Here is a 24,847-nt window from a genome sequence, read left to right on the forward strand (position 1 = left end):
TCCTTCCAGATCTTCAACATGTTCAGACTTTGTTCCAACTAGCTGAGCTACAACCAGTCAGGTCGGCATATTGTGACTCTGAATAATAAAACCAGCATGCCAGATCCATACAAAAAGACATGGTTCTCACACAGTAGAAGGAAACATGAAGGTGTAACGTTTCTCAATATCACACTTCCTCTGTAACTTTAAGTCCCAGTTCAGCGAAAGGGTCACCCCGCTGTCGGTTAGTTATGGGTGTGTCCTTCCCTTTTACTCTCGCCCTCTCTTTCACGCATACAAGAGCCACGATGTTACTGTGATCGCAGTTGTTTAGTGGTAGAAGCTTGTAAATACCAGAGAGAGAGATCACACCTTCAACACTGGCATCTCCTCACTTTGCACTCCCGATTGCATAGAAGTGGAAAATGCACCCCCTAGTGGTAAACTATATGCATCACAATATTATGATCCTTTAACAGCAATCTGTCCATTTTGTTACTGTATTAAAAGAAGATCACATGCATTGATGGCGTTTTAGTGGCTTTTATTGTAAACTTAAATTATGGGTTGTGATTGACCTGAATTATGTGTAACTAGCTGAGTACATGAAGAGAAAATCTCACAACATGTTCCCATAAACTGCAGTTATTGCAAACTGCTGTTTAGTTGGGTGCAGCACACACTGTTCTTCTCTAGCTCTGATGCAGGATATAGGCCACAGTGGTGCTGGGATTCAACTGTTTCCTGTTCATTGTATAAACATCCGTATCACACACACGCACGCATGGTGTTGGTCACGTACAGAAAAAGAGGAAAAGCCTAGGGTAACATTTCTTTAAAACTCAGCGTATTGCCCTTATCACAGTCTTTAATTACAGATGATGATGATCATCATGAACACCATTGAAGCTTTTGTTTCTCTTCTCTATTTATTCCAGTGGCAGTGTCAGTGAGTGGGGTCATACTTGGACACCAGCTTATCTTTTTGTGAGCTGCCTTCTCAACTTAGTCCATTGCTAGAGTTGTCCATGTTGTCAATCAAGTGTCTTCTCATTTTTAATCAGGTCTTCCAGATCTGCAAAAGACAACAAGAAGAGATTATTAAGGACGGCTTGACCTCCAAAAAAACTGTGGAATCATTGGCAGGTAGATTTGCAGCTAATTTGACATATTTAGGAGAGGAAAAAACAGACTTCAACAGATATCTTTTCAAACTTGGGGCTGAGACCAGGTTGAATATATGTTTATTAAATTGGCCAAAAGAACAAACATTTTTTCCATTACTCACACTTGAGCACAGTCGTGTTGACTTGAGTATAACACTTGCCAGGGTCCTTGCCCAGGTCAGTGTAGTAGTAGAACCTCAGTTCCTGAGGGTATTGAGAGTGGGACAGGTTCTGAACCAGGGGGATAATCCGATTGGACATAGGCGCCTCTGCCAGAACCTGGTGCATCATGTACTTGCACCAATCATCCTGCAGGAAGTCAGGCGTGATAAGCAGAACCCTTATGTGGCTGTCCCGCACAGCCTGGCATAACTCTGTGGAAATTGCACCTCCTGGACAGGCGTCCCTCTGCATTAGAAAGCACCTCAGGCTCCGGGGTGATGACTCCAGATAAGAGACCAGGCGAACAGCCTCTTCAATGTCACTCTGCACGGAGCTGTGGCACACAAACACGTCGTACTTTCGGCTCCATCGCTGCAGCGAGCTCAGAGCAGAGTGAGGCTGTGGTGGCTTTGAAGGGGCTAACCCCAGTGATGACGATGACGATGTCGATGAGGGGGAAGAAGACACCATTGCCTCTTGTTCCCGTTGTGCTGATGAAGATATTCTTAATTTCCAGAGTTTCTGGATCCAACCTGAAGGGAGAAAGACAAACGGTGGATATTTTAGACTTGATTCGAGCCCACATGTTGATATATATAGACCGTTCCTAGTCCACTTATAAATCCGAAAGGCTATTAAAGCGTGAACAATAACACATATAGCACAGTGTGCATTAGCATTCAAATGGATAAAGATAGGGTTTCAGAAATGATCTTACCATGCATGTTGTAAACATCAATCATCATGTCTGTTCAACGTCTCCAAAATCCTTTCTGCAAAAAGCAATGTTTAATGATCTCATCGCTTTAAAGGATCTTCTCTGGAACAGTAGCTGAACAAAAACCTGTTGCAAAAGTGTGTCACAGTCCAATGACAGCAGCAGAATGCAACAAAGAAGTGTCACTGACATCACCAGAAAAAAGAGGAAGTTGGTAACTGCCGAAAGAGACGCCTCAACATCTTTAGTCACATTTAAAATGCAAAGTGTCTCAAACGTTATGCTTCATGAGCAGGTAGCTAACCATTTGTTAAAAGCACGTGTATGGTCAAAAGACTCATTAAGTACACCTGGTTTTCAACAAAAAGAACATTTCATATAGGCAGGAATGAGACTACTCTCTCATTTGAATGGTTGTATTATTTTAAGAAGAAATAAGAGGAAGGACAGTATGAGCTGTTGAAATCCACAACCACCCACATGTTAATGTCAAATCCCTAAGCCTGCTGTTTAAAGTGCTGTAGTTGTAGAAAGTGTGTAAGTGACATTAGCAAAATGTACTATATGTTATTATCAACAGTACAAGTAATGCAGAAAAATAGCTATGCGTCAGATGTTATAAATTGATCATATTTGTATCATGGTTAATCCTAGTGTATATAATAACTACTTGCATCAGTTGTCTGATAAAATCTGTGACCAAAAAGGACACATGTCCCTCTGAAATATATAGTTTACTGTAGAAGAAGTGTAAAAAGGTAGCAGAAAATGGAAATACCAGCTTTTATACATATGGAGCAGCAGCAAAGACACCATTACAACAAATGGACAGACTGCAGTAAAGTTTGTGCATTGGGGTCATAAAGTGAACTCCCACTAACTGTTCTGTTTGAAACAGGAGACACACTTCTAGAGTTCAGGAGAGAAAAGCTTTCTCTTGGAAGAGGTCAGACCTGATGAAGGGACATGTGCTCAGACTCAGTAGCTGTCATGAAAAGCAGACAGTCAAGAAGAGAATAATAAGTGAAGGAAATTTACTCATACATATGTTTGATAAAACTACACAGAGGTGGTGTAGAAGTCCAGTTCTGCTGGGTGCCAGCACAGGGTTAGGGTTGGAGTTAAAGATACATGTTTAACATATTTAGTTGCACTACAACTTGTATGAGAAATACAATTATCACATGATACAATCAGAGAGGCTGGACAGGAATGGGGTAATGGGATCTGGTTGAGATTCTGGGAAACAGAAGGAATAGGAGGCCCCAGGATGGCCCTTTTTCCTTTTTAACAACACAACAAACACTCCTGTACAGTAGGCGGCGAAAGGCACTTCAAACTGTCTGCGATGCGCCATCTATTTCAAGAGAAGAAGAGGAGGAGCGTCACTTCCGGGGTTCGCATCTGACGTGTCTAAAACAGTTTAGCTCTGGTGGCGGAGTTTTTTTTACCCGTGGGGGATTTAACATCGATTCGACTAATATTTGGTAAGATGTAATTGTTTTAAGAGCATGTACTACACCTTTAAACGTTTACACACCCATTCGTTCATCACACGGCTTCTGTCTCATCTGTTTTTTGTGTGTTTCTTTACTCTAGATACGTGGTGTCAAGATGCTAGATTTCTTCACCATCTTCAGCAAAGGGGGGATAGTGTTGTGGTGCTTTCAGGGAGCCGGGGTCAGTGAATCCTTCGCCGGGCCTGTCAACGCTCTGATCCGCTCCGTAATCCTTCAGGTGGGACGTGGTGACAGGTCAAAAAAAAAAAAAAGCCTGTGACAGATGTCTGTGTCTCACTAATTCTCGCTGAGGCTCGGACTAGCTAATGCTAACGCTAGTAGGTAACCGTTAGCAAACGCTTAGCTCATTGCGTAACGGTAGTGTACTAAAACAAGTGAGTTCAGCGATGTGAATAGCCTGAAAATCACCTTGTTAACATGTAGATATAGTTGTTGCTACAGTGACTTCTTTCACATTGTTACGAAGACACGTTAGGCTAACTTAGCTGTTAGCAGCAACGCCATGTGTGGGTAGTTTGCTCCTGTTGACATGTCAACGATGTTTGTGGTGTTACAGGAGCGAAGTGGGAACAATTCATACACTCACGAGGCCCTGAGTCTGAAATACAAGCTCGACAATGAGTTTGAGTTGATTTTTGTGGTAAGTCTCCGATTACAAGCAAACACAATATAGTTGTGCACATCTGCAACTAATGTTCTAACTAATGCTTTGAAGGTTGAGGATCATGTTCTCTTGTCTTGTCTCCAGGTGGGTTTTCAAAAGATCCTGACGCTGACGTATGTGGACAAGTTCATAGATGACGTTCAGCTCCATTTTAGGGATCGTTATAAGAACGAGCTCGAGCAAAAGGGGGCTTTGAAGCTAATCAATAACAGCTTCGAGTTCGGGGATGACTTCAGTGTGCTTCTCAGGTAAACACACAGGGTTTCACTCATGGAACGCGATTCCCTGTAATGAAGAACTTCAACTCAAGTGGTCATTATAAATACATAATGACTTCATCAGTATTTAAAGATGCTTCATTGACCAGAATATGTTGTGTCCTGCCCATTCTGACATACATCAACTGTTTACATGAAGGGAGGCGGAGGAGAGCAGCAGAGCTCAGGGCCCGACCACCATGCGGACCTTTAAGGAGTCCGGGAAATCCCAGAAAACTGTGAAGTCAATGATTGAGACCAAGGGTGGGGAAAAAGTCAAGGAACCGGGTGGCAAGAAGAACAAAAATACCAAAAAGGAGGGTAGGTGCCGTCGGTAGAGGTTCTTCTAAAATATCTAAATGGCCAGTGTGACATCATTTAGCTTCATTTTGATATTCCAATCTTTTCCAGCTCCTGCAGCTGAGCCTGTCAAAGTGGATCAAGGCAAGGCCGCGTTGTCTGGGCACAAGACGGTTGAGAATGGTAACCAGGGCTTTACTCCCGAGGAGATCATACTGAAGAAGCGAGAGGAATTCTTTCGCAAGCGCACGGTGGTACCCACTGAGAAACCCGCGTAAGAGAAAACACACTCATGAATGATTTGTACAGGTACATTTTGATTACCTTAGCTGACTATTATTATATATTTCTGATTGCTTAATTCTGCTCTTCTGTCATCCTAGTTTCAGTAAGTCCCCAAAACCTCAGAAGCCCAGGGGGAAGGCAAGGCGTGTTTGGGACATGGGTGGCAGCAGCACCAAGGAGCTGGACTACAGCGGCAGGAATGGAGATGATTCCCTAAATGGTAGCAAACAGAACCAGGAAGCACACATTGACCTGGTAAGTACCCCCCCTCCACCCCGAAGAGGTTTCTAGTTCAAAAGACATGAGTATTAGGTACATTAATAATGTTCCAAAACAAATCTTAAGTCCTCAATGTTCTGGTTGTGTTTCAGGGGATGCAGCTAAACTCCATGAAGGGAGACCTGCTGTCTGTGGACTATGAGTCCAGTGAGGAAGAGGAGATGGAGGAGGAGGAGGAGGAAGAGGAGAGAGTGGTTGTCAGTGAAACAAGCAAGACAAAGTAAGAGTATTTGAATGTTACACTGTTGTTTCAGGGTATTTATTATACATTTATACACTTTTTTTTTTTTTTAAACCTGACTTGATTTGCACAGTGAAGAATTGCCCGGCTTTGTTTATTGATTTCAGCTCCAAAAAGAGTGGCGGTTTTGGGGGCATGTTTGGGATGCTGAAGGGCCTGGTGGGCTCCAAGAGCCTGAGCCGGCAGGACATGGAGTCAGTGCTGGAGAAGATGAAGGACCACCTCATCAGTAAGATGGCACAGCTCACCCTCGCTCTCTTGATTTTCTGCAATGCGCTGTCTTGCTATTCATTCTTCTGCTTTATTATCCCACAGCAAAGAATGTAGCAGCCGAGATCGCCTACCAGCTCTGTGACTCTGTAGCCAAAAAACTGGAGGGCAAAGTCATGGGCACATTCACCAGTAAGTACACAGACCCACAACCCTCCTCGCCCACCGTCTTCAATATGTTTATCTCTCACCCATGTCCAAAAGCACAATGAAGTAACTATAATGATGTCACTGTAACTATATGGGATCATTTGTGTCAGTGAATAGCAGTATGAACGCATGATTCAGGGAGAACCTAACGTGTGTGTGTGTGTGTGTGTGTGTGTGTGTGTGTGTGTGTGTGTGTGTGTGTGTGTGTGTGTGTGTGTGTGTGTGTGTGTGTGTGTGTAGCTGTGGCCTCAACAGTAAAGCTGGCCCTGCAGGACTCACTGGTGCAGATCCTGCAGCCCAAACGAAGGGTGGACATTCTGAGAGACGTCATGGAGGCCCAGAACCAGCGGCGGCCTTTCGTCGTCACTTTTTGCGGCGTCAACGGGGTCGGAAAGTCTACCAACCTGGCCAAGGTGAGTCGTCGTCGTTGAAAGAGTAATGGCATGTGCTCTAAATAGACTTCCTGTACTTCCCCCTCTGTTCCGCACACAGGCATTTCCGTTTGTTTGGTGAGAGTTTGTGGTCGTGTATAGCTCCGTTAGAACATTCACAGAGATTCAGTGGTTTTAAAATACAAGGCAATAATCAACATTGAAATGATTTCAGCATTATGTTGAGGGATGATACTATTATTTTCTGATATGGTATGAATATTTTCCACACTATCTGCCCCTCAGCATGTCCTGATTGTGTGTCTGTCTGTCTCCAGATCTCATTCTGGCTGATAGAGAACGGCTTCTCTGTGCTGATCGCGGCCTGTGACACGTTCCGTGCCGGAGCCGTGGAGCAGCTCCGCACTCACCAGCGCCGCCTGAACTCTCTGCACCCCCCCGAGCACCATGGAGGACGCCCGGTGGTCCAGCTCTATGAGAAGGGCTACGGGAAGGATGCTGCTGGAATTGCCATGGAGGCCATTGCCTACGGTACAATACTTTCTATCCTGTTGAGTAGTTATTATGTGTTAAAGCCGTGGTTCTTTCCATTAATGATTAATATCATTCGCACAGCCCGCAACCAGACCTTCGACGTGGTGCTGGTGGATACCGCTGGGCGTATGCAGGACAACGCTCCCCTTATGACGGCCCTGGCCAAACTCATAGCGGTCAACATGCCTGACCTGGTGCTGTTTGTTGGAGAGGCTCTGGTGGGCAATGAGGCAGTAGACCAGCTGGTAAGACCATCGCAAATTCACACTTTTTGTTGTTCAAACACACGATGTACTGATGATTGACACTGAGGAGGTGTCGCCTGCTAGAACATGATATTAAAAATATAAAATGCTGTCGGATAAAATGGATTTCTATTATTCTTAAACTCTCCAGCATAGGTCAGCGTTCTGCTGCCGTGTTTAAGTCATTGTGGACAGGTTTTCTCCTCCTCTGCACGCAGTGAGATGGAAAGAGAGTGCCCATGCATATTAACCTGAGTGTCATCTGTTTTCCCATGAATGACTCAGATTTTATATTCCTCGTCTCCTCAGGTAAAGTTCAATCAGGCTCTGGCAGACCACTCCATGTCCGACAAGCCCCGCCTTATCGATGGAATCGTCCTCACTAAGTTCGACACCATTGATGACAAGGTATCCTTTCGTATATTCCTGTCCAGCCTAAATCATGCGATGTGGTTCTGCTAAAGGAACTTTTTAATGACTCATTAATAATTTGCTGCTGTAAAGTCGGCACTCACGCGTCATCTGTCCTCCTTCACAGGTCGGTGCTGCCATCTCCATGACGTACATCACCGGACAGCCCATCGTGTTTGTGGGCACAGGGCAGACCTACAACGACCTGCGCAGCCTCAATGCCCGCGCTGTGGTCAGTGCCCTGATGAAGGCTTAAGTGACTGCATGTTCTGCTGATTTTATCCATCGCCGCAAAAACAAAAGCCAACGATACCTTTTTGCCACGCCGCTGTGAGATGTTCCAGCCCCGCTAACCTGCCTTCCTCCCTCATCCTCCTGTCCTGCCCCTCTCTACTTTGCATCAAATGAAGAGATCATGTCACGCACAGGACTTTATTCTCCCAGTAAAGGACAAGTGTGCACTTTGAAAGACGGAACATTTTGCAAAAACAAAAAGCCAGAGGGACCTCCCCTCGAATCATTTCTAAACTTCTAGGCCTGCATTGAAAAGTACCTCAGACCGGTCACATCCAAATTACAATTTGGCTGACTAAATGGACCTAGGCTGTAAATGTCACCAGTTTGCTGGTGTACACAGTAAAGAAAAACAAAAAAACTCCCGATCTGGCATTTTGTCAGTTTCCCCCTCTTCATGTAAATGAGGTCAGGTCGTAACGACTTGCTGAATGTGACATTTCAGCTGCTGGCTGCACCTGAGGAAAGCTCAGTGACCATAGTGCCTATCTGTCTCCTGTCTTCTTAGTTAACACTTTCACTACATGGGTAGTTGTCCATCAAGGGTACCATGCAGGAAAAAAAAACAAGAATCTGTTCACAACATACAGACAAAGTATAAAGTGGGCATGAATCTGGGCGCTGACGTTAGATGTTGTCTCCTGTCAAACATGAAAAAGATCTCTACTAACGGTGGTTCACTAGTTCTAGATGGATCGATCCTTGCCTACCTAACAGTTAACAGTTTCATTACAAATGGAGACTTTGATTTCCTCCGTTTATAGTTGAACAGTGGGAAGATATTTTGTAAATATTTCTTAGTTCTTACAGGTTGTCCAGATTTTCAGACTGCACTTTTCTGTGTGGTTCATTGGAGTTCTGTTGGGCCTTTTTATTTATGCTTCCCCCCTCTTGATTTACTCTTCGGTCGTAAGAGGAACTAGAAGTCTTAAATGTCTCCTGCCCCCTTTAATTTGTGGTAGTGCAATATGAAAGAATCAAGAGTTCTGCGGGCGATTTGAGCTAATTTATGAGAATGTAAACATTTCTAAATAAAGCTGCTATATGCTGTGAGGTGGAACTTGTTCTGTCGTATGTTACGGTGTGATCGTCATTAGACATGCAAACACAACAAATGGGATACCAAAAATCTTTATTTTGAAAATAGTACTTATAAATACTATGTCAGAAAATACATGCAAGTATTAAAAAAAGGCTTACAAAGAACATTTTCAGCGCAGGAGTGGCAAAGTGATTGCTACTGGCTGGGAGACGTCTGCTAGGAAAACATCCTCTTCTGAACAGTGGAGGAGAGAATCATCATCTAAGTGACCATCCATCCCAAGTCCCTGTCCAGTAGTGTGCAAATCAAGTGTAACTGGCATCAGGGCCGAGCATCATAGAACAGATCTTTTACATATCCACAGAAGATTGCTTTACGTTACAGCTCGCACCGACGACTTCTCTCACAGGCGGGGAGGTCGAGGTGATGTTTGTATTATTGTCATCTAATCAATGCAGCACAGTCAGTTCTGTCAGTGGACTCTGATGTATCATTTTTACTAATCCATCATCTGCATATTCAAAACATTCACTGCAGCTTCCCAAATGTTAAACATTTACATGCAGTGAAACTGTGAGGTTTGGTTTTTGTTGGCCTTGACTGTTACTTTAAACGTCTCCTTTCCCTTTTACACCGGAACTAATAAAAGGAACATTCAGACAGCTTCTAGGTCTCCCATGGTCCACAGTTTTCCTAAATCCATTGATAGAAATGAGACTCGAGTGCTACTCGGAGTACACTGATCTCATGGCGGAGCTGTGGAGGAAAATGACTGATACTGATCCCGACTGTGTGCCTGTCAAGAGTGATGGTCTGGGGCAGAAAGAGAAGGAAGGGACTTGAATGTGAAGTTGAGAAACAAAGAGCATCAACTGCAATGTTGCCACTGATTGCCATGCATGTAATACTGCGAAGTCAGCTGTATCTTTGTGTACAGGAATACCAGCAGGTCTTTTGATACTGAAAATCAAGAGCCGACTTGAATTTTCTATCTAGCAGCATGCGGTAAGCAAACAAGAGTCTTCGATGGTGCTTTTACTGTATTATTGTGGAAACGTCTCTTGCAAGTTGGCCACTGCCTGAAGTCAAAGAGAAGCATTCAGTCCTAACCTTGAAGGAGGCTTTTCTGTGTGTTAAAGCCGTTTTGCTGTTCTTCCCCAGTTTGTGAAGGAGACCCTGTAGATAAAGATTTAATTGATTAGAATAGAATAGAATTGTAAAATGCAGGCAAATCACATTTGGAACTCTTTTCTAAAAGAAGAGCTGGCAAGTTAAGCAGATCTATTTAACTGAAATGTAATAAACACAAGAACAGGCCCACTCTAACCGTCCTTACCCCAGCCGTTGGTAGACACGTCGCGGTTGCAGATCTCGTTGGCCAGCCTCTCGAAGTACTCGGGCAGGTCGGCGTACTCGTCACCATAGGAGATCACCTTGATGCCCTTGTCCAGCATGTTGTCGCGCAGCTTCTTGAACTCGCCCACGTCCTCTCGCCGCACGAGCATGAAGTGTTCCAGGTCCGACTTGTGCTTCACCGCTTCCAGGAAAAGCGCCTGGAAGGTGGTGTCGTCTACTGTGCGTCCGCAGCCGAGAAACACAAATGATTTGGTCTCGTACAGCTTCTGGATCTCGCGCTGTTGAAACCAGCGGTAAAATGCATGTTATTACACTTAGACACGCTTGCAGAATACAGTCCTTTCATCAGACACATAGGCACTAGTGAAGAGTTTCAGGGCTCACCATGACTTCGGTGTTCCTCAGTACATTCTGGTAGCCTGCAGGGTGCAGTACAATACCACTTGGGTTGGTGTAAACGCCATGGATATGCAGAACACTTAGCCTCCGTTTCTCCTGAGCCCACTCCAACACCTGGACACACACACACACACACACGTCAGCACATAGTTAACAGTTCATTGCACTAGATCCTGTTCTGGCTGGGCTGGGAGCTAAATCACTGAACAGCAGTGAGAGGATATTAGCCCTGATGGAGTCGAGGCATAAATACCAGGACTGAGAGGGAAGGCAACAGGTCGCTCAGAAAACTCTATTTAACCAATAATCAACCTTGCTTTAAATAAACTGGGACATAAATTACACGATCTAACAATTGACATGAAACGACAAATATGTATACGGGGGTGCGCTTCTTTAATCTTAAATCAAAAGCAAATATTGTTCAATCTATAAAGTTTGACAGCAGCTGAGTAATGATTAGAACTTTAACCGGTCAGTCAATAGGCTCTTTCAGGTCAAACAGTTTTCTATTTCTCTCTAAAACTGGCCAATGAGGAACTTCATAAATGTAACTGACTGCACAGTCAGTGAGTTGACCCATATGCTCAGAGGACAACATACTATTTCTGCTCTCCAGACTAAAATATGTAATTAACTTGAATTTAAATGTGTCAAGACTTTTAAAACTCCTTCACTCTGAGCCTGTCCCTTCATGAAGTGACCTTTGCACTCGTCTAAAAAAAGCTGACTGGATGCATCGTGTGTTGTGTGTTTACCTTCTTCTCGTCTGTCAGGTCCAAAGACTCCAGCTTGGTGCCCTGGTGAGCGGCATAGATCTCCAACAGGTTGTCAAAGTTAGTGGTGAGAACCAGGGCGCCGCTCTCCATCAGCTGCAGCACTGACCGCAGCAGATGTTTCCCAGCATGCTCCATCTTACACTCCAAATCGTCAAACACCTCATATAGACAGTCCTTGAAGAACGTGGATCGCACGTTGCCTGTCCTCTGTAAAAAAAAAAAAAAAGAAAGAAGAAGAAAACGTTTTTGAGTTTCACAGTACACAACGTACAATAGCAACATACCGTGCACGATGCACTCAGGACAGACTACGCTCTACCTGCTTATACTTAAACAGCACTGAAGTGCAGCAGCTGCACTGTGAGCTAGTACGCCAGAGGAAGTAAACCCCGTGCAATGAAAAATACATAAATAATGATCATTGGAGCATAGATCCTGAGGTTTAAAGGCCTTCTCACAACAGAATGTGCTGACTCTCCCCAAAGCTGCTTTGGTTTGTGAACACAAGAATGGACAACACCTAAAAATGCTTTGAGCACTAACTGAAAACTGATTCATAAAACAACCTCTGGAAGAAACCCGACCCGGTTAGTGTTTGACATTCCCACATTGGCTGGAAGCGGCATGTTTCACTTGTTTGAACACTAGAAGAATTAGCTTTAGGGGATTTTCTTCATGGTAAAATATTTAAATACATGTAGGCCATTGTGGAATGACTGCAACCATGATACCAAGAACACTTTCACAAACCCACAAGCGGTCTTTTCATTGGACTGAACTCTTGAGTGCACAGTTTTACTTATCTTACCTTGTGACCTGATCATGCGTGGCTTAAGATAAATGTGTGCATTTGAGCCCAGCTCTAAGAGTTGAGAGATAATGTTTTTTTGTCTAAGATTAGAAGCCCAACCAGCGGAACTTATTTTCTTACTTAATTTCCCCGTAGAAAGACAGAAAAGTAGATTAAAGAATCTGTTTAAAATGTTGTTAATATCATAATAGTAGAGTATGCTAAATTATATTATGTTTCTAGATGCATAAAAGCATCAGCTTAAGATAATATAAAATAATCCTTTATTAGTCCCACAGTGCAGTAGAACAGCAGCAAAGAGGTCAGTGCAACAAGAGGCTTCAGTAAAAAACAAGTACAGTAAAGACAATAGTTAACAGCACGGATATGATAAGTTATTTATTTACTATCCTTCTTTAGGAATCAGGAGCTTAGGCCCAGGCTTGAGTACTGACTCATATATAGTCATGTCCTCAGGCGTTATTTATTTTAGTTTTAACAACCTTTCATGAAGACTTCCCCCTTTATTGGCACTGCCCTCCCCAGAAATTCCTCAACTTGAAGTGAGACTTTCGGGATGTTTCAAATGTGCTCCAGTTTTCTTCTGTATCAAACACTCCATCACTGATCCTGTCCACAGCTCATCAGGTATCATCTCACACACCACCTGAGTCTCTTTAGAGATTACGGGCTGTACTACTGCACAGCCTGAACCTGACTTTACCTGGCAGAGCCTGTTGCTAGTTGCTAAGAATAGCAAAGGGTAGTCTAGAGATGCAGTGACCAAGCTGCTCCTAGAACAGGGAAATGCTCTGCTGACATCCAGAGATCACAGCTCTAATGGGCTAAACAGCAGGAGTCCTTTCCACAGGAAGAAGCTCATTATCCATGTCTACGGCAGCCATCCTGATCACCGAGTCCTTCAGCTGTCTCAGGGCTTATGCAAGAACCAAGTGAAGAGCAAGTAAACAACTCTGTTTTTTAAATATTCATTCTCAACTAGATTCTTTTTCACAAATAGAATTCATTAAACATATGCTAGCTCTGTACTGCCCTACTGTGGGCATGCATACAGTAACAGATGCTGGTCTGTTGCTACTGGAAAATTATAATAAATAAATGTATATAAAATATAATACAGTGATACAAAGACCGGTATGGTTGATCTTTTCCCACATACAGTTATGGTTAACTCCACAAACGACAGTTGTCTTGGGAAAAATTTGCAGCAACCTATGTAAACTTGGAGGGTGTATAGCTGGGGACTGCAAGGAGGCGTATTGTCGAAATCCATGCAATTTGGACACGTGACGTGTTCAATATTAATAAACTCAGACTAAAACCTTTATTTGCAGGCTCGGCCATGTCGTCGGCAGCGGGCAGACTGATGACTGCACTTCACCTTTCCTGCTGGATGCCAGATGTAGCGTGCTAACGCCAACATTTTACAACCAAACTTGTCTTCACTTCCCTGGAGTCAACCAGCACGTGGTGGTAGCAATATATCTATACAGTCACATCTCTGTCAGGTCCTATAAAGTACACAGTAAGTAGTATACAGTTGAGTTGGATATTTGTTAAGTGCTTCTGGGGCCTTTTGTAAGTCATTCTGGAATATGATTACTTAGAATAGTATCATAAATCAATCATTTCCATATATAAATATCAGAAATCTAAAGCTATTTGGGGCCCTTTCAGTTTTTGGGGCCCCGGGCCTACCTTGCCTAATAGTAAAATCTGGCCCAGGTGTTTGTTCCCGTGAACGAGACTGTAGGCCTGTGTTATTTCTGACTGAGTAGCTGGAACTTGCAGGTGTGTTTGCTGAGGACCAAAGGAAGCGCAGTGTTGAGTGTGAAGTTGTTTGTATGAGCCTCATACAGACATCAGCAAAACCGCAATGACCCTCAAAAAACATTGTTTATATTTTTGGGCTGAATTGAGCACACAAACTAGTCTGCAAAGTTGTTATTAGCCTAGTTTTTTTTTTTGCCACGGTCAAGTGTGTAAGAGGATTTGTTTATTTACTTGAGATTACCCTCATTACCTGAAACTGTGTGCCTGCAAACCACCATAATCCATCTGATACACAATTCCATGAAAAGTGGGTTAAACTCCCACAGCTTCTACTGGAATTAAATGGACTGAAGGCAGGTCTCTCACACCCTCATATGCTTTAATTGTCTTACAGACAACATGTCCTCATATCAAAATACCATATATGCCTTGGGAAACACTGATTCACAGACTTGCAGATGGGTTTCGTGAATGCATTCACTTCATCCTCTACTGTAATTTACTGTATGCTAGCTGTTCGGCTGGTGCTTTAACTGTCTGGACGGAAAATCTGGGCTCAGGCGCTGAGTGCTTCACATTATTCTCTGCTTGTTTTCTCCGCTCAGCATGCTGGAGCCCGCTGTGTCTGTAGCCGACAGCAGTGAGCCGGTGTCTGCGCGACTGCGGATTGAAATAAACACGATGGATAAAGCCATAAAATCGCTGCTTGTTCCCTTTGTGACCACGGACTGAGGGGAGAAACAAAGCGCTTTTTCAATGTCAAAGGTGCGATGAGACATGACTAACACAGGAGGCAAACTGTGTTAAGGCTCCCATCTGCCAGCCGGGCTCCAGATCAGACCAGTCCAATGTAGCAAGAAAACAGAGTTGTGTGGAAAGACAAATATGTTCAGGAATGGTGATACCCTGTACGGTCAGGTGGCAGGAATCTTATGGTAGTTTTGGTGGGCTTGATTGGTTCATTACATTCTTTGATGGCATTAAGCTGTGATGTTGCCCCTCGCTGCTGCAGCTATGATTAGGCTTTGCTCTTTTTGCTGTTCAAATTAATGTTTAAAAGATGTAATTATGAATCAAGACCAAGACCTTTTTGGAGCATAGAAAACCAGTTCTTATGCTATATATGTGCTGTAAATATGCTATAAACCTTAAGGAAGGCATGGGAGGGTTCATAAGGTAAACACTAATGTGGTTCAGCTTGTGTGCCTTCATTAGTGTCGTTTTGAATGAGAAACGGTAAACAAGCCTGCTCCTTGCATGCGTGATTGATTTTACAGCAGCTGATTAAAACCTTTGTATTGACCGAAATTTGTTTTCAACAGAAAGTCTTACAAACAAAGCCATGTGGTATTAGCTTTAGGTGTTTTAACAAGATAAGGCTAAGATGTCTTATCTCAAATCCATGAAAGTTAAGAGAAAATGTCCCTGCCGGAGAAAAGGAAAGTGGGCTGGCAGCCCGTCTGCCATGTGTTCGTACATGTGCGACAGGGTGATGTAGAGAGGAAAGCCAAGGGAAGAAAAGGGGCTCAGGCAGACTTACCGGGGAAAGTTTCTGAATGAGGTCATGGGCCACATGAACCAAATTCTTATCTTCCTGCATATGCTTCTGGAAACGCCGACTCTCCTCCTCCTCTAGTAGGTCAAAGTCGTTGGCTGCATCCAGCAAGGCCTGGATGAGGCCCTTCCAGGAGCGGAGAGCGGGGACTTGAGGGGCTACTGCGGAGCTCACCCCCGTGCCGATCACCAGGACGAGCTCAGGGGCCCGCTTGGTCTTCAGGCTGGGTAGCAGTTTCCTTTGGGGGGGGCATGCAGAGATTACAATGATGATGGTTTCAAAAATGCTGGTGCTTCCCAAATCCTCCCACACAGAATTAAACAAACTATTTGGTTACAGAACAGCCGCTCAGCTTACCTGGGCTTTTTAGCATTTGTGTCGGCATCCTGGTTATCAGCTGCAGGTCGCTTCTCAGTTTTCACAGCAACAATGGAGGCCATTCAGTTCCTGTAACAGAAACATGATTAACTACATGCTTATAACTTTGATAACTACATACAGTAATGATGTGATGGTTAAGTGTCACGTGCATATGTTGTTTTGGCTGTCATTTGTGAAGCTTCCCTCTTAACGACCTTATTATATTGGTGTCATTTCAAATAAGAGATTCTAATTAACATATCCCTGCCAGGTCCAAGTGGCACCACAAATGAAAAACTGGTATATCCACTTGACGTACTTTAAGACCATCATCATTTCGCAAACAGGAAACAATTTATAAGGTTCCTCCTGGCAACACACCATGATGACATATGCTGTTACACCATTTAAACACAGAGAGGATTTTGTTCCTGGAAACTGTGACAGACAGCGTGACGTTAAGTAGCTGGGGTTTCCTTAATGTTTTTACTTCTTAACACTTAGCATTAATTCAGTGTCCCACGGGACCAACAGCGAGCATATGCGCAAAGTTAGCGTTACACAAAGCATAACTTAGTATTTAACCCAGTTAACAAATACAAAACCAACTGACAAATACCAACTGACAAATACCAACTGACAAATACCAGTTACAGTTCACACAATAAATACAACTTCACCTCGTTTATAACCCATTAACGTGACTTACCTGGGTATAGGTAACGCTAAGTTAGTGCCCGGTGTTTATTTCCGTTCAGGTATAAATCCTTTAAGTTAAGTCCGCTGAAGTCGAGTCGTCAGCCACGTTAAAAAAGCTCGGACATCGACTTTATTGTGCGACCTGTTTAGCTTCTGGTGATGTTAACGCTATCCTGGTGATAAGTAAGCGTCGGAGCAGTTAACGGGCACTGTATCACAAAAGAATAATGGACAAAGAAACCCCAACAAACGTGGACTAACAACTAGCGTAAAGCTAACGTTTTTCTTGCTAAGTTAATTTAGCTATCTCCGAGGATGTCAAGAGCCCGAAACTGCCTCCATTTTACTTGTCATTCTGAGTAATTAAAGCAGCATATAATTGTTGTTAACCAAGCTTTTTCTAGCTAAAAAAATATGTCAGGTAACTTCCCCCCAGAGTACCGGTATACACCAGAAATGCTCGCGACTTTCCTGGCTGCTACGGTGACCGACTATTTAAGTTTTGCGGATCTGTTGAAGTCACCGCCTGTAGTTTTTTGATGCGTTCAGGTGCTGTACGAATTGTCCGCATGTGGACGTTTGTCTTGGTGCATGGCGATGGTTAATGGTATTGGGTTTATAAAAACTATATTTTATATAGTCACATATTCATGTGCATATTATAGTTTTTAGTTCTTTAATGCATCACAAAATATATCAATACCACAATATGATTCACTACATAACAACAAAGTACGTATTTACCATTTTAAAGCTTGGAGGGGTAGATTAACAAGGAGCACTGAAAGCAGCAAAACCAGACCGGTTTTGATTGTGAGACGTAGCAGACCAGCAGTATAAAAAATAAATAGATCATTCAGCAAGGTCGACTATGTGATTATGTTCACTTCTGTGTTTAAAAGCAAGCACTTTCAAAATTTTAAATAATATATTTAGATTTTGAAATACTAAAAACACTGTCGTTAAGATGGCATTTAACGATACACCTCGCAGCAGACATCTTCCCAGATGGCCTGTTTTTTTTTCCGTTCCCATAAGGTATGCCAGACAGTAACACGTCAGTACAGACTACTTCAGGATAACTACTACTAGCCTGCCATCCCCTGTTTCAAATGAAAACTGCATTTGAAGTATGTAGGGCAAGAGTCACAGCCTTCAATAAAACCAGAGTATTTGCTATTTATATCCTTTAGAGTTTTGTCTTGTATAAACCAGGTTGTATGTTTGTTTTTTTCAAATTACATACAAATATGCTAATGCTCTTGTGTAAAGTTGGTACCAAAATATATAACATATGATACAAATTTTAACCATTCTGCTAGTGCTACAGCTGCTGTCTCAAGGTGAATACATTGTTATGGACGCCACAAATGAAATAGTGTAGTTGAATATTAATAGTGAATTAGTACATGCAATTTTTACCCAGAAAATGTGAGCCCTCTTGTACCAGGTGCAGGTGGCCTATTACACTCAATATCCTTGGCAGGTGTTCTAAAAGATACAGGGCATGTGTCTTATTAGAGATGCCACAAAGCAGAAGTCCTACTTCATTGTTATGCACATGTTTCAGCATGATTCTCAGTTCAAGTTGCAGGAAGCATTTGCGATACGAATAGAGCTGTACTGCTTATTTTTGCTCAGAATCTGAGTGGTGTGTAGGTATTATTTTCTTACATCCAATCACGGATGACTCAGTTATGTGACAAAAAGTATTTCAAAGCCCACTCATTGCCTACTTTCTTTTATTCAATTTATTTGAGAATGAACCCAAATTAACATTGAGGGATTCAAAGTTTGACATAACCCCCCCTCATAGTACCAAATAAAACAGCAATATATATTGGAGTGAGATGATCCACACATGTTCACCCGGTGAGTAAATAAGTTATAATTATAGTGCATACATATTGTGTATAGGCGTATTTGAAATGATAACCCACATCAATGCAAGTTAGTATTAAAAATTCAAATACATATCTGAATCGGCAGACACATTTTCAATCCACACATATCAATGTATTGAAAGACACAATCAAACATTAAAGGCATACCATTTGTCAATCTTCAACATTCAAAAAAATATTATCCATTTCACATTTATATTCCAAATCATCAAGCAATATAGAACAGTACAGCTGTAAGGTTTCTTGTCTCCTCGTAAAAAGACTCCAGTTCATTTGATAACAGGAGGAAAGGCATACCGGTCGCATTTGATAACTTCAACCCATGCTCTCTCGCACCAATGAATTTCAATCACTGGTTTATTTGCAAGACAGTTATGAAGAGGTACAATCCCTTAACAAAGCAAGAGTCTTACTTTTCACTCTTTCCCTTCTTAAAATGTATCAGTTATCTTAAATAGCACAACATGAACCTGAACGTTGCATGATGCACAACGAAAGACTTCGTTTCCATGCTGGCAGATTTGGAGCTGTAGTATTTCACTTAAGTAGAACTTAAGAGTAGATAACTGAACCTGCAGGTTTATAAACACCCTTTTGATCGTAAAATATCAGAGTCATGACTCCGGTGTTTGCAGATGTTTTGCTAGTTTGCTCTTTGACTAGTCTGAAGAGGGAAGTAAAGTGATATTGCAACTGACGGTTCATTAACTCCTAAAGGAGATCAGCAAACTGTAAAGTCATTTCCTCTTACTAAGGGAAAATATGGCTTTAAGGGCACAAAGGATTAGCATAGGTCTGGTCAGGGCAGGGCTCTACAGTTTCTAGCAGCATCTTCCTATTCTCTTTGACCCTACATAGAGCCTTACACCTAGTAAAGTCTATGAAGAGCCAAAGGTAAAAGAAGAAAGAAACCACAGCTGCCTTATACAGAGATAGAGCCCTCTCTGAAGTTGGTCTTCCCGATCAGAACATTGAGAAGTGTAGCCTTGCCCTCCCGGGTTTCCCTCTGAGCTTGTCTGATGATGTCGATGAGCCGGTCCTCGTCCTCGCGCACTATGAGGTGACCCTTACCACCGTAACCATCTGCCACTATATGATAATCTGCAAAAAAAAGGAGAAGAAAATATAATTTCTGCCCAGTTACTCATACATTAATACAAATGAGTTATTATACAAACGACATATTCCTATCAGAGCAGTTACACAACATCCTATGTAGAAAACACACCCGTAAACGCAAGGCCACACGCCACGTTGCTGCCGAGCATGGGAACCTGCTCTCTGGATATCTGACTCCAACATGCGTCATTTCCCACCACGGCTATAACCGGTGTCTGCGGGGGGAAAAAAAGAGTAAATGTGGATTAGCACTGCCCACTGCACTGTATTGACATCTACCTCGCTCTCTTGTTTCAAGGCGGGACAACTTAAACCAATATTATTTTTATTGGTATACTAATACCGGCATGACTTTCATATATTTGCAGTATTCATTCTCCTACTATTGCATGTTTGCAGATAATGTAAATATTGTCATTGGTGATTTTACCTTGTGTCTAGTGAATGTGTCAAACTCTGCAACGCTGTATCCTAAGGAGCCGTCACCATACACTATCCACACCTGAAGAGCACAGAAATGTAGAATTCCATTCATAAAAAAGGGTAAAACATCGATCGATGGATGATCGGACAAAACACTTTCAGAAATGCCTGAATCAATACTTTACCTCAGATTCCGGCCGGCACAGTTTGGCCCCCAGAGCAAATCCTCCTCCAACTCCCAAAGTCCCAAAGGCTCCTGTAACGGTAAAGTTCTGTCACTATGACTGCTAAAGAAAGCGTGATTAACCTCAGGATACACTGCTGGGACACAGACCAAACACTGACTGTAATTATTCATAAATGACCACAACAGTATTTTGTTCCGGGCACTTTTGTAACCTCTTTGTGCGCGGACAAATCACCAAACAACTGATGTCAACAAATCAAATAGCAAGCCCTCTCCTCTCACATTTAAATATGTAAATATTCATTGTTTTCATCCCAACACTTCTTCATTAACAAATCAATGTTTGGCCTACGAGATCTAACCTGGATCTAGCCAACGCATCGGTCCTCTTGGTCTCATTATGTAAGCAGCACTGCCAACAAAATCCCCCCCATCAGCAACAATGATGCTGTCCTCTGCCATCAGCTCATCCACACAGTGGAGGACTTTCAAAGGGTTTAAGTGGTGGTCGGTCTTCTCATCAGCTTTCGCCCTAAATTACATTTTAAAAAAAACTGTAGTTTATGTGATGGAGACACAATTTTGTAGTTACGCAGCTGTAGTTGCATTCACATTGCAATAACTGATACAATTGTGTTTGCTTTGTCATTATATAAGATCTTTTTATCATAGAGAACAGAGGTTTAACAGATGTTTTTTTTCCAATGTATGCTGACACATCATCCCCTTACAGCTTACCTGTTTACATTTTCTTTGGTGATATCTCCTGCTTTGAGCCTCTGAGGCCATTCCTCTGGACAGCGATGGCCCTTCAGGCCTTTGGAAAGCCGTACTAAGAATGAGCCAGCGTCACCTAAAACAAAGCAATATACACATTGTAGACTCTGCACGTTTAACGGATGTATTGTGCCTTGAGTATGAATCAATAGTAAAAGTATGTCAGTATTCTCTAACAATACATACTGCATTTTTGATCACTCTGTAATCTCAAATTATATAAAGCGTTCAGTGTAGAAATTGGAGCAAGTAACAAAAAAGTCTTTTTTTAATGAAATATTCTTCACTAATGACACGTGGGGACTTTAATCGTGCTCACGCATCGTGACGGTGACTTGTGAACGTACCCTGAATTGCCATTGTCGGTTTCCAGAACATATCGGAGTTTTTCAGCAGCTGCATCTTATCTCTGTTGATCGCGATGATCTTACTGCGTCTGTTGAGAACGCTGCCGTAGCTCAGCCGGAAGTCACACACAGTGCCTGCAAAACGCAGCACACAATGTTCACTTTCGTGTACATTTCTCGAGGAATTCTGGACGGCCTGAAGCTTTGCTGGCTTCTAATGCAGTTCAACCTCCAGACAGTCTTTCAACAAACATGGAGTAACTGTCACAGAGTCGGTTCAGACAGAGTTCATCTTAGCAAGGAACAGCTGCTATTCTGTGAAACCTTGAAGAATCTACATAATTTCTGAATTAATGGATTTGAAATCATTTCCACAGTATTCAGGTAATAACACATATCCATCGTATAACTATGTTAATCAATGCCCCCCCCCCCCTTATCTTATGTTAACTAGTTATATTCCGGAATTTTCTTTTAAGTTTGATTATTAAGTAATCCGTTGTCAAAAAGAATGTTACCATATAGGATTTAAACTGCAAAACTGTATGCCTCACCTGCTAAGAGCACCAAGTCGGCCTCCTTCAGGGCATCTCGCCTGTTCTGTCTGATGTGGATGGGGTTGTCTTTACCCAGCATGCCGCGGGACATTCCCCCAAGGAAGCAGGGGATGCCCAGGTCCTCCAATGTCTTCCTATAAAGCAGGAAAACAGGTTTGCCCAGATGAGCATTGTAAAATGAAGCGTGCCTCAATGCTTTTCAAATTCTAATGCGAAAACTAGTGAAAGCCACATAGTTTGAGTATTCTAGTAAATAGTAAACAGTGCCAGAAAAAAAGTAGACACAGGATAGAAAAGTAGACACATTGTTCTTTACCTAATGTCATCGGCCGGGGTTGGAGGTAGAGTTGCTTGGCTACCCAGCAGAATAACAGGCTTCTTGGCTCGACTCACCAGCTCGATGCACTTTTGTACCTGAATTGTATTTAATAAAAAGTCAATCTTAGTCATCTTAATAGTGTACAAAGGGACTGACTGTAATGTATTTCAATAACCACGATTACATCAAGCCTTTAAGAGCGGTCTCACCTGATCGTCTGTGGCTTGTGGGATGTCAACGGGAAGCGGAGACACATCTCTGGTCTCCCAGGCTCCAGCAAAGAGGTTCATGAGGTGGTTAGTGAGGTACCTGACAAGAAATCAGATCATCATGTGAAATCATTTTATATGCAATATTTAATTGTTGCCTTTATTTGACAGACGAGAGTGAATCGTGGGAGAGAGAAAAGCACAAAAAGTTCCAGGTTGTATAAAAGGTCCAGGTCAGACAGATACGTTTATAAAGGTATGTGTTCATTTAACTTATGCATACAGTACTCTTCAAACTTTATTTTTCATGCAATCTAACAATATCATGTCACGTCAATTGGTCTTCTATTCTCTGTTCATTTTTTGTGTTATTGTACATACACAAACTAGTAATGTGCAGTGTGTAGAAGACACGCTAACATACCATGAGACAACTTTGCCCATCAGGCCTTTGGGAGGGTTCTTAACTCCAAACTCTTTGGACACAAGATGGTAGGGGTAGAGCGTGTCGATGGGGAACTCTATGAAAACAGGACCGGGAGTCCCCGACTGGGCGATGGCCAGGGCTTTCCTGACGGTGGGCACGATCTCCCTGATGGTCCTGATGGAGGCGCAGAACTTACACAGCGGCTTGAAGAGAGACATCTGGTCGATATCTTGCAGCGCTCCTCTGCCCTGTGCCACAAAACACAGTTGATGAAGACGTTAAGACGCTGAGGGTGAGAAAGAGCCGAGATGAAGTCCAACACGTTTAGAGGACCATCATACCTGAAGTAGTGTGCCAGCAGCTCCTCCCATGAGCAGCAATGGAGATTCAGCCATCTGCGCATTCTTCACTGCTGTCACTGTGTTAGTGAGGCCTGGGCCAGCAGTCACTGCAGCCACACCAACAGTGCCTGGAGGGGGGAAACAATCAAGTTAGCTATCAACCTGCCCCCCCAAAAACACACACATTACTGACTCATGGAGCTAACTAGAAACTAAGACAGCATGCAAAACCAGGGCTCAAATACGACTCAAGAGTCATACATTAATCTAATCGTGTGACATAAAGCTGCACCTGAGAGTCTCGCCACAGCATCAGCAGCGAAGACAGCGGTGGCCTCGTGTCTAGTGTCCACGATGCGGATGCCCACCTTCTCACAAGCCACCAGGATGGGCGAGATGTGTCCGCCGACGAGTGTGAACAAGTACTTGACCCCGTGGGCGCGGAGCACCTCGGCCACGCTCTCGCCACCATGTCGCGGGCTCTGCGTCTCAGTCTGCAGTGTCGTCAGTCAGAGGACAAAATAAAAGTTAAGTCAGGGAAGAAGATAATCAAATAATTTTTACTGATTTACCAAATTAAAAGATGACGCAACCTAGAGGTCAGTGTGAGTTGATAACCCCTCTGAGGGTGACCTGTCATTTATCTCCACTCTCCACCAGTCTTTCACAACAACCACACATTGTTCAGGCTCACAGGGGTGAAGTACAGCTGGTCTTTGTGCAATCCCTCTAACAACCAGGGTGTTGTGAAAGCCTTTGTGCTAGACAACCACAAGGCTGGTCAAAGTTTACGTGAATAGAGGCCGTCTTACCTTTCACCTGTGACAGCCTGCAGACAGAACACAAGTGGTTTTCTATCATGCAGGTGTATATGCAATGACTGATCCGTGCAACATGTTTTAAGACAACATACATGTGGAGCAAAGAAATGGGGGGGAAAGCATGGAGTTTATAATTGTTGAGTTGTGTCAACCTACCTTGTGAAACAACTGGTACAGTAAGCCAAGTTTGTAGACTGAAAACACAAGCACACCCATCGCAATGCCCACAGAGCATCCGAGAACGGTGCCAATGGCTCCAAATGACTCCATGTCTGGATGCAGGAAGCAAACCTTTACTTTATAAAAACTCAACTTAGCTCAAGTTAATATCTAAACCTGCTCCTAACTGGTCCAGTTCAGCAGGTCAGCTCGGCTAGGCTAAGGCACAGTGGAGCTGCACTCACAAACCGCTATAGGCTTTAATTGCATCAGTGCATTCCCTTTAAAATGAGCTGATATTAAGTTACTGATAGAATGCTGTTAAGAGATTTCCATTCGGCTCTTCTGCAAGTTGCAATGACCGAGTGCTCTTCCTGCAATTGCCGTGCCGACACAGGAACACCAGCGGATATATTTACATGTCAAGCTAGCTAGAGCTACTTTTACAACTTCCGGTTATTATTTTCAGAATAAACCCATCGGAACAAAGTGCCCGTATTAGAGGCATAATGCCTTCACTTGAGAAAATATATTCGCCCTGTTGTTTTAAATTGGTAATTCTAAGGAACGTTTTCATTCGAAAAATATCTGCAGTTTGTTTCCTAAAATAAAT

General features: G+C 43.0%; 4 protein-coding genes across 4 annotated transcripts; 1 reads left to right on the forward strand and 3 right to left on the reverse strand.

The window, feature by feature from the left end:
- Positions 1 to 516: 516 nt before the first annotated feature.
- tirap (toll-interleukin 1 receptor (TIR) domain containing adaptor protein) lies at positions 517 to 2,121 on the reverse strand. The gene is made up of 3 exons (XM_079165658.1): positions 2,029 to 2,121; positions 1,271 to 1,843; positions 517 to 1,057 (listed from the first exon to the last, which is right to left on the reverse strand). Exons 1-3 carry the CDS (start codon positions 2,054 to 2,056, stop codon positions 1,017 to 1,019), a joined length of 642 nt encoding a protein of 213 aa, XP_079021784.1. The 5' UTR covers positions 2,057 to 2,121; the 3' UTR covers positions 517 to 1,016.
- Positions 2,122 to 3,422: 1,301 nt separating this feature from the next.
- srpra (SRP receptor subunit alpha) lies at positions 3,423 to 8,923 on the forward strand. Its single transcript, XM_079165667.1, has 15 exons — positions 3,423 to 3,515; positions 3,628 to 3,765; positions 4,105 to 4,188; positions 4,297 to 4,460; positions 4,630 to 4,790; positions 4,881 to 5,043; positions 5,153 to 5,309; positions 5,426 to 5,553; positions 5,682 to 5,803; positions 5,890 to 5,976; positions 6,235 to 6,407; positions 6,704 to 6,917; positions 7,002 to 7,165; positions 7,475 to 7,573; positions 7,704 to 8,923. The coding sequence occupies exons 2-15, from the start codon at positions 3,643 to 3,645 to the stop codon at positions 7,830 to 7,832; spliced, it is 1,968 nt and encodes a 655-aa protein (XP_079021793.1). The 5' UTR covers positions 3,423 to 3,515; positions 3,628 to 3,642; the 3' UTR covers positions 7,833 to 8,923.
- A 75-nt stretch (positions 8,924 to 8,998) lies between these two features.
- fam118b (family with sequence similarity 118 member B) lies at positions 8,999 to 17,105 on the reverse strand. Its single transcript, XM_079165938.1, has 8 exons — positions 16,655 to 17,105; positions 15,943 to 16,032; positions 15,571 to 15,823; positions 11,426 to 11,653; positions 10,653 to 10,781; positions 10,249 to 10,546; positions 10,023 to 10,088; positions 8,999 to 9,725 (listed from the first exon to the last, which is right to left on the reverse strand). The coding sequence occupies exons 2-8, from the start codon at positions 16,023 to 16,025 to the stop codon at positions 9,712 to 9,714; spliced, it is 1,071 nt and encodes a 356-aa protein (XP_079022064.1). The 5' UTR covers positions 16,026 to 16,032; positions 16,655 to 17,105; the 3' UTR covers positions 8,999 to 9,711.
- A 1,284-nt stretch (positions 17,106 to 18,389) lies between these two features.
- On the reverse strand, positions 18,390 to 24,600 carry ilvbl (ilvB (bacterial acetolactate synthase)-like). The gene is made up of 14 exons (XM_079166617.1): positions 24,232 to 24,600; positions 23,547 to 23,748; positions 23,255 to 23,382; positions 22,911 to 23,161; positions 22,487 to 22,586; positions 22,275 to 22,372; positions 21,956 to 22,092; positions 21,402 to 21,536; positions 21,016 to 21,130; positions 20,640 to 20,809; positions 20,276 to 20,346; positions 20,098 to 20,169; positions 19,777 to 19,882; positions 18,390 to 19,649 (listed from the first exon to the last, which is right to left on the reverse strand). The coding sequence occupies exons 1-14, from the start codon at positions 24,343 to 24,345 to the stop codon at positions 19,471 to 19,473; spliced, it is 1,878 nt and encodes a 625-aa protein (XP_079022743.1). The 5' UTR covers positions 24,346 to 24,600; the 3' UTR covers positions 18,390 to 19,470.
- Between the last annotated feature and the right edge of the window lie 247 nt (positions 24,601 to 24,847).

The sequence above is a fragment of the Pholis gunnellus genome, assembly GCF_910591455.1.
Source record: "Pholis gunnellus genome assembly, chromosome: 9".
Classification (NCBI taxonomy): Eukaryota; Metazoa; Chordata; class Actinopteri; order Perciformes; family Pholidae; genus Pholis; species Pholis gunnellus.